At 38.6% G+C, this 9549-nt stretch overlaps 1 protein-coding gene across 9 annotated transcripts; it reads right to left on the reverse strand.

Moving 5' to 3' along the window:
* Positions 1 to 699: 699 nt before the first annotated feature.
* On the reverse strand, positions 700 to 9360 carry prpf38b (pre-mRNA processing factor 38B). Of its 9 annotated transcripts, none has more exons than XM_073915064.1 (7): positions 8932 to 9360; positions 7123 to 7191; positions 6839 to 6990; positions 5461 to 5521; positions 4765 to 4883; positions 3806 to 4059; positions 700 to 1935 (listed from the first exon to the last, which is right to left on the reverse strand). In XM_073915064.1, the coding sequence occupies exons 6-7, from the start codon at positions 4024 to 4026 to the stop codon at positions 1176 to 1178; spliced, it is 981 nt and encodes a 326-aa protein (XP_073771165.1). In that variant the 5' UTR covers positions 4027 to 4059; positions 4765 to 4883; positions 5461 to 5521; positions 6839 to 6990; positions 7123 to 7191; positions 8932 to 9360; the 3' UTR covers positions 700 to 1175.
* Between the last annotated feature and the right edge of the window lie 189 nt (positions 9361 to 9549).

Raw genomic sequence — 9549 nt, forward strand, 5'->3', positions numbered from 1 at the left:
TTGATCTCTTTATTAGGGATAGTACTGGCTTGCAAAAATAAAGTTGAAATAATACAACAGAAGCATGTCTTAACTGAACCACTGAAAATCTTATGGGTCTATGTTAGTGGAGATTGCTCGAGATATATCCAGCTGCCGACTCGCAGACCCACACACATTTCAGCACACAATCAAGGGAGGGGCGAACCATATATAATGATGACAGATCAGGAGCATTATTGCCACCTAGTGTATTTCACAAATATGGCGATCGAGACCGTCTGAACAGTTTGGAGTTTCACAGTTCAGTCATTGTTGTAACATGAATATATAGTGTTATACATTTATTAAACGAAAAAAGATTTGCATTACAAATAAAGATGCATTATAGCCTATACATTAACTTGCTATTATTTCCTTCATTAAAATGAATGCACTATAAATTAAACCTGTCCAATTTAGATCGTTGATATATCTCTGAAAAATGTTTCAGCAAGGTCAGCAAACTTGTATCTGCTATACTGACTCAATCAGTCATTATTTATCTAACAATCTGATGACTGATAGATAACTGTCGTCTCTAGTATATTGAATGACGATCAGAAACAACGCTCCCCATTCGCCTGATCATGTGTGCTGGATTGTATGTGCTGAAATGCAAGTTGGTTTGTAGTTGGATATTATTGCTTTGCTTAATGACAAAACTATACAACTGAGCAATTCTATTCCATACAATTTTATTAGAAAATGAGATGCAACAGAGCAATGAATCAAACAGCACAATGTCAGCATAGCTTTCAGCTCCCTGTGCCACAAACTCAACTCAGTGGACACTCTGTTGAAATTTAAAACATTCTCTGAGCTCTATGTACACAGCCATTTGTGGAAATCCTGAAAACAAATCTGGGAGAAAAGGGAAATAATAAAAATATTTTAAAATGTCATCTCGAGTCCTGACATTTGTAAATGGGGAACTGAGAGAAAATTACATTTTTAATATCTACACAAGTGGTGGATAACAGTGCAGAAAAAAAAGCCAGGCTTTTGCCTTTTAACAAGGGGATTAAAAGGAAAGAACACAAAGTAATAAGAGAGGGATCGGAATAAAGTTGCAGAGGGAATCTGAGAGAGAGAGTGAAAGAGAGAGAGAGAGAGAGAGAGAGAGAGAGAGAGAGAGGGGAGAAGACAAACTTGGATCAGGGAGAATCTGCTCGAACACTGTTTGTTCGTTCTCCAGATTCAGAACTGGGGCGCTCTTGTCTTGCATGTATTCGTTCATTGCTGGATTCCCGACGGTGCGATCGCTCTTTGCTGCGACTGCGCTTGTGTTGGCGATCCTTACTATGGCTGCGTTCCCGCTTCCTGTTCTTCTCTTCCCCGGCTTCCTGCCTGCTCCTGCTGCCAGAGCGGGAGCGTTTCTTGCTAGATCTCTCAGCTTTGTGTTTGCGGTCTCTGCTTCTGCTTCTCGAGCGTTTACTTCTCTTTTCTTCCCTGTGTTTTTTCTCCTCCTTATCATCCTTGTGCCTCCGCTCCTCTCCCTCTCCTTTACTCCTCTTGTCTTTTGACCTCTCTCGATCTTTATGGTGCTCCCTGTCTTTCTTGCGACTACGCTCTCTCTCACTCTCTGCCTCTCTGTCTTTATCTCGGTCTTTTCTCTCCGTTCTCTTGTCTCGGCTGGTGCTGCGACTCCGGCGTCGTTCCCTGCTTCTGCTCCGCCGGCGTTCTGTGTTTCGGTCTGGAGTTCTGGAACGTCGTCTATCTCTGTCTCTCTCCCTGTCTCTCTCTCGGTCCCTGTCTCTATCTCTGTCCCGGTCCTTTCCTTCCCGTTCCTTGCGCTGACGGTCTCGTTCTCTCTCCAGTTCATGATCAAAGCTAGCACCATGCCTTTCTCTGTGATGGCTGCGACTCCGGGAACGATTCTGGGATTTCCTGGGACTTGGACTTCTCCTAGGTGTCCTGAAGGCACACACACACAAAATCAAAAACCATTGAACAGCAGATCCATACATGAAGCAAGAATGGAAGAAACTGACATGTCAACTGCAAAACACATCCCGACCACAGTCAGTACTAAAGCTGCATGATTACTTGAAAGAAAGATTCAACTACCCACACAATTTTAATTCAGCTTTTCTATGATTCAGCCAATCATATTTTCAAGGTCAGGAGAGAAGCATGAAGGCGATCGCACAAGTCTTTGCAGCAACATAGACAGCAACTGGCATCCAAATGGCGTTGATAGTGTCACACACTTTATTTATAACGGTATAATTCACCCAAAAATTTACATTTTTGTCTTTATGTTATGATGTATTCACGACCGCAAAAATCACACGTGACATGACGCACTTTGTTTACTACTGATATGAATGAGGTCTACTTTAGTGAAAAGAACCCGCATAGGCTGTGAATAACAGGTAATACAAGTTGCAAAAAACGTTCAGTTTGCTGCACAGAGCAATCGTTTGGGAGCCGCGTGGAAAGTATGATTTCCCTGTACGTGTTTTTTTCCTCAAAGTGACGGCAGCCATGAGCCGCACTCAGCACTGAAAGTGAAACCGGCACGTACATCCTTTAAATAATCATGTCACATTTTAGAGTAACGATTATGACAAGCATTTGATAGGTTTTTTCTTTTTGTAGCAAACAGTTTTATAGGTGACAATAAATGTTTAACAGTGTCAGTATAACTACTCTAGCCTATATGATGTCAAATAAAATGCAAAAGGGAATCTGATGACAAATGTCTCATTTTACCAGTGACAAAATGGACCAATGATGTCCAAAATGACAAATTACAAGCATGTCTCAAACATGATTCAACTTTAGAATTATGAATAGTTCTGACGAATCAATTTATTGTGCATTAACAAACAGAACATAATTAAAAAGTCCATTCAAGTCCACTGTTTTAAGTCTACATAAACCTTAGCATTTTAACCAACAGTAGACCTACACGCAGGCCTAATATTATTGTTGTTGTTTTACCATACATTTAAAAAATAATAGTAGCCATATTTGATAATACTCAAATAATACTCATATTAACCTTTTGTAGCATCTACAGAATCGTGAAAAAATTATGATCTTGATTTTAGGCATTAAAAAAATAAAATAAAATAAAAAATAAAAAGATTCTAATTTTAGCCAGAATTGTGCAGCTCTAAGGAGTAAACCACACAAATTCCCAAAAACAGATCAGTTAGATTTCAGCGCACTGCAGCTGCCGTACATTAACCAGCAATAACCAACAAAGAAATTAATTGGACTCAAGAAGTACCATTAAATAAACCAATTCCTAAAATTACTGATATTATTAACAAACATACAATGTTGAGAAACATTTATCATTTGACAAAGCTCAAATTGAAGTGTGTTAATGCCATTCATTTTTTTTTTTATTATTCAACGTGCTGTCAAGTTTACTTAAGTTTCATTTTGTCAGTTCATCACTGAACAGGCTTGAATCACATTTAGTGCCAGCAAAAAGCACAAGCGAACCATGAAGCAACAAAGGTTGGCTCATATAGAGGCTAGTTAAAAACGGTCTATAGTATTTTGCGCTGTTTTTTTCCTGGCAAAAAATAAAGGGAGACTTTTGACCAAAAGTAAAATACACTTTATTCCCTTTATTATGACCAATAGTATATATAACCATATATTAAAAGATATACATTTTCATCACTGGCTTACTGAAATAATCTTGAATAATTTAAAAAGGAATTTAACAAAACTTGCATCCTTACATTAATAAACACCACAAATACTGGTCGTTGATCTGGTTAGCCAAATAATCTCATTCCACCCACACACACAACCAATGTACCTGGAACGGCGCCTATCTCCATGCCTGCCTGTATCGGCTGCTGGTGCTGCTGTGGCCTCTTCCTCCTCTTCTTCCTGCTCATCTTTTTGTGGGGGTTTACGCGGTCGGCTCTTCATGTGCTGATCAATTGCCTTCTGCACAGGTACAGGTATTCTTGGAAACAATGTTGAGAACCACTCCAGCTTGGTCAGAAAGGAGCGAAGCATCTCTCCAACCGTCATAACACACCCTCCTCCAGCTTTCACGTCCAGCTCCTGATCACAAGAGGAGGAAAAGCATTAACAACATAAACATCACAAAAACAACACTTACACATGCTCTTATTACACAACATCGCCGTTGTAGTACATGTTAATTTAACTCTAAAGATCATTACTTCCTAAACACACAACACAAACTGTTTTGGATAATATGCTTCATTTGTGATGACCAAATACTGAGTCTTCACCTCTGCTCTCACCTGACTTAATATTCAGTATTTAATGGTGCATCAAGTAATTGTATTGCTCGTTTTACTGTCACATTTGACTTTATAATAACAAATAATCAACATAAAAAAAAAAAAAAAAATACACAATGTCATTATATAAATTCCATATTCACTAGTATCTAATCCTGGACATGTTATAAATAGACAGCATTTTCTGGGCAGCTGATCTAAAACAATATTCATGCATGTAATTTTAAACACCAAAGATATTTCATAGGACCTTCATTGCACCTTTACGTCAAAACACATAGAACTGAGAGGAAATAGTTACATTTCTTATGGTCTACCCCCCCTCTAATCCCCATAATAATAATAATAATAAAAATGCTAATAATAATATCATTAAGAGATTAAGTACTGCTTTTTTTCTAAATCATTTGATTCCACAACATCTTTTCTTACTATGCACCAACTTAAAATAGGTGTGATGCAAAGCAGGTAGAAGGTCAGCTGACATATATTGCTGTACCGGTGCGTGTGAAGGGGTGGAGTGGGTGGGTGAGCGAGCTTGTCTAACTGCACTCACGAACGTCAGCCAAGAGTGTGGAGCGCACCCTATATCCAATCCACCCGCATCACAAGGGCCATCTGGGAGAGAGAACAGGGCAGTCAGCCAGACACACACACAACCACCATCACGCCTGGCAGCAATGTCTGCTCAAATGTGATTTAGATCTCCTTTTCTAGGTCATTTCTAATATATACAATACTACAAACTCCTTCACAGTTGACAGTGAGTGTATTTACTTGTTAATATTCAGGTAGCAAACAGTAATGGAGATCTGATATTTACAATTAAATATAAATCACAAAAAATTAAACTGCCAAATAGAGATTTATCTGCACTAAAAGAACAATGTAGTTAAATGTGAATTTGGTAATTGCATGCAGAGGAAGCTCAAAGGACAATTCACTGAGCTGATCTCAGAATGGACATGGCAAACCTGTTTGTGTAAGAAATGAATCATCTGATGTCTCGGGTAAACCTGGCACCACAAATACAGTTGCAGCTGTGATTTCTTAAAATGAACATTAAGCCAAATGAGGCCAAAGGTTGAAGGACAGCAATGTGCATCACAATCAGCATTCAGCCTGGATATATCTGGTTATAACGGAGTACATTTGAAATAAGAGAGAGGTGAAGGCATTACCCGTGGCGACATACCTCCTCGTCGTCAAGGAACTCATCATACCAGTCAACCAAGTCAGGAGGAGGTTGAGTATACCTGGAAAACACAAATTATAAAATAAATGTGTATTCATTTAGCTGTGCTCTGTTCAAAACAAACTACAGTCCTAAAATTAGGGCTTGGTGATTAATTGAAATCAACATTCAGAACCTATAATAGATTAAAATTTTCACGCGAGTCACGCGACCCCGCTCCGTTTAGATTGATTTAGGGGCCGATCACACCGAACTCGCTTTTCCATTCCAAAAACGTGAGGCACTTTTTACAACACTACGCAAAGTACATTAAGGTACTGTCCAGAAGAAAAAAAACACCTGCAAAGAAACTTTGCACAGAGGAACTAGCGATTAGGAAGTGTTACTGCAGAGCAACACAAACAGCATGCAGAAGTATAAATGCACGACTACGCGCAAGGCACGCGCTGTCGGTCACAGCGATCACTTGATGCAGATGTATACATCAGCCTTTAAAGCAGCTGTTTAACCACGGTTCTAGAGGACCAGTGCCCTAACTTGCTTCAACACACCTGCCAGGAAGTTTTTAGTATATCTAGAAAGAGCTTAATTGCCTGGTTCAGGTGTGTTTGATTAGGGTTGGAGCTAAACTCTCCAGGACACCAGCCCTCCAGGAACGAGTTTAAACACCTCTGCTTTAAAGGCTTTGCAGCTACATCTGATCTTCGGTCAAGTAGGATGAGAGACCGATTCTTGAGCCTTACTTTGAACTACATTGACAATGATTAGAAGCTGCGCCAGAGATGCCTTGACACGACATATTTTCTATTATATTAAAATTATAATTTACATTAAAATGTTTTCAGAAGACGCACCGTTTAAAATATTATTTACAGAACATACAATACTTAAGAGATATTGCTGCTTTTTACTTTTAATATGAAAAACATTTTAAAAAATTTAAACTTTTTTTATAAGAAAAAATTTAAGGCAACTAGAGTTTTCATTTCAGTTGTTCAAGGTTAATGTGCAATTAATAATCAGATTGTAGATAGTGTGCTTCCTTCAATATTTTATCATAAAGTAATACGCACTTCATTCAAAAAAATCTCTCACTTGTAATATGTGAGCATATTTATTGTACAAAACTTGTCAGTGAACTATGAGGGCAAAAAATAACTTAAATAAATAAAATAATCGTTTATTAATCAATCGATTTAAAATGTTCAATTAATCAAGATTTTGATTTAAGGCCAAATCACCCAGCACTATTTGAATTAAACATTTCTGTGCTAACTGCCTATTAATTTAATAAATTCAAAGTTATAATTATATTATGCATATTAGGTTGCCCATATCAACCTCCAAAGCAAAGGCAAGATGACATCCAAAAACTTACCTGATGTACATGAAGCCCAATGCCCTGATATAGGGTGAATCGGAGTGAGTGATAAGACCCATCACTTGTTTCCGTGTCAGCTTTAGTGTGAACAGTTTATACAGCAGACAAAACGCCGTGGACACGATTCCACCTGTCCCGACTCCTCGAACCTGCAGGACAAACATCATGAGACTTAAAGCTTGACAGATGTTGTGCACAAATTAATCTCTCCCTGAATTTAATCAGTAACAAAGAGGACGGGAGGATAAAGTTGAGGTCTCGAGGCACGTACTTCTACTTACCCCTCCGCACATTCCCGTCTGCCCAGCTGTCTTCCTGCTGCCTTTTTCCCATGGCTCCACATGGTTGACCTGAGGAAACACAACAGATCACAGTCTAACATCAAGTTCTGTAAATCATCCATGCACTAAAGAGTTTAAACAGCAACCCAACCTCAATGTTGTTTCCAAATGAATACAACAAACACTTTAACAAAAACCCTAAAATGAATATATCTATAAATTGTAAAGAAATAGTCAACCCAAAACTAAAGACAGTTTTAACTAAGAAAAATGTAATGTTCGGAAAAAAAAAACAAAAAACAAGGACGAAGTTGACTAGAGAATGAGTAAAATTAATTTCAATTACTTTCATCTGTGGGTGAACCTAAATTCTAAAACATTGCAATAAGAATAAATGAAAAAGGCTTTAGAAACTTTTTCAATTAACTTTTTTCCCCCCACAACAATAATAAAAAGATGGTGACGTTACAGACCAGTAGCCACAGGGGGATCAGGTGGTTCAAAGACCCACCTCTCAATGACAAAGGTCTAGAAAATGTCCTGTACAAAAGCTTATTTGTGCTATTTTGACTGCTATGCCATCACAGTGTAAATAACCCATCGAAAATGCTTTAGGGCTAAGTGGAATCCTCCGTTGGCTGTCGCTTCGGTGACTTTAGCCAATCAGTTTTGGCCAATGCTAACAATAGTCCAACATCTCCAAGAAAACATACAATCTGACTTAAGTGACGTCATCTTTTGCTACTGTATTGTTTTCAAATAGAGAAGACACTTTACAAGTAACTTTTATTGTAAACCTTCAACCTTATTCTTAAACTAAAAATGACCAATAAAAGGTGTTAAAGACCAAAAGTGGCCCATTTTAAAATAGATTTGAATGCTATTTTGGCTAAAACTGTCCAAAAGTGTGCTTTTGATGACCATCCGACAAGCTAATTCAGAACAGTGCTTAAAATGTCAACAATATGTAGTTGATAAATTACATAATTCAATAAAAAAATGAGTCGTATGACTGCAAAAAGGTCCGCTTTTTGAGGTAAAAAAGCAGCATTAACTAATGTTAAGTAACTTAATTTCGACAGTAGACATAAATGCCATCCATAGCAAGACTGACGAATGTTTATAATCGTTCAACGATGCACAAACACGAAACTAGGAACAGATAGGGAACATTTCCGCGCTATTTTTCTTCAACTGAACAATAAAAACATTGACAGCCAATCAAAACCCGCCAGTTTGAGCTTTCAGCGGAAGATCACACACACACAACCAGCGCGCAATGATTATAAAAGAAATGTTCTCGTCGGTTGGGTGGCATCTTATAAAGTTATCATTATAGTTTCTATGAGAACAACGGGCTTTAATAGTGGAAAGCGATTTGGGAGATAAGTTATTTAATTTACCCGCTCGCACGAACAGTCACCAGCTAACTGAATAATTTTCCATTAACGTTACAATTAAAGTAAGTGGTGAATGAAGTGGTCACTGTGTCTAAACTTCATTTACTACATCACACAATTAGGCATAATAACGTTAACGTTAGTTAGAAACACTGGGATAATAATGACAGGATTTTCATTCTAGGTAATCAAACCCTTTAATATATAAAACAGCGCTATTTTGAAAAAGTTAGCATAAGCAAGTTAGCATCCATGGCCTAACACGGTATCCTTCAATGTACGCAAGTACAACCAAAAAAGAGTGATTTTTATAAAGACCTACTGAATGAGTTACTACCAAAAAGACAAAATCAACACAAAAAGGAAAACCACAGGCTTCACACGTATCGGCCCGGGGTAATTTTGCCACCTTGAAGTAAATCTCGTCCACCACCTCGTGGTACGTCTTGAGCTCGTACAGCTGGACCTTGAAGTAGGGTGAAGAAAGCACGTTTGTCAGAATCATAGGGTTGAGGTTCATAGTCTTCTCGTTGCCCCATAATGGCAAATTATTGCCGTGTTTCCCGCCGGTCGGTTTGCTCACGGCCTGCTGCTGTTGTTGCTGCTGACTACCCGCCATGGCAGTTCCTTCACAACGCCATTAAATGAGAAAACGGACAAAAATAGTCGTTAACCTTAACGAATATCGCGAAGGAACGCGTCCGACGAGGTGCGCGAGAAGCGGACCGACGTCTCTTAATTCATTCAAGTGTGTTTTCAGGTCGTTTGTTTCTTATTCTCTGGGTTGGAGGCAGACGCACGCGAAGCGCTCTGTTACACCGAATTGTGGGGACAAGATGGCGCACGGAAGAGGGGAGGCGGAAAGGGACGCGATGATTGGGGTTGCCAGTTATTTCACCTGCTTATTCCCAAGAAGTGAAACATTTCAAATTTGACGTAAATGACAAACCACATGTAATTTCCTGATTTAGTTAAATTGTTTGTATAACATCATGAAATCGCAACAAACAGTTCTGTTATTGGTTTT

The sequence above is a fragment of the Danio rerio genome, chromosome 2, assembly GCF_049306965.1.
Source record: "Danio rerio strain Tuebingen ecotype United States chromosome 2, GRCz12tu, whole genome shotgun sequence".
NCBI lineage: Eukaryota > Metazoa > Chordata > Actinopteri > Cypriniformes > Danionidae > Danio > Danio rerio.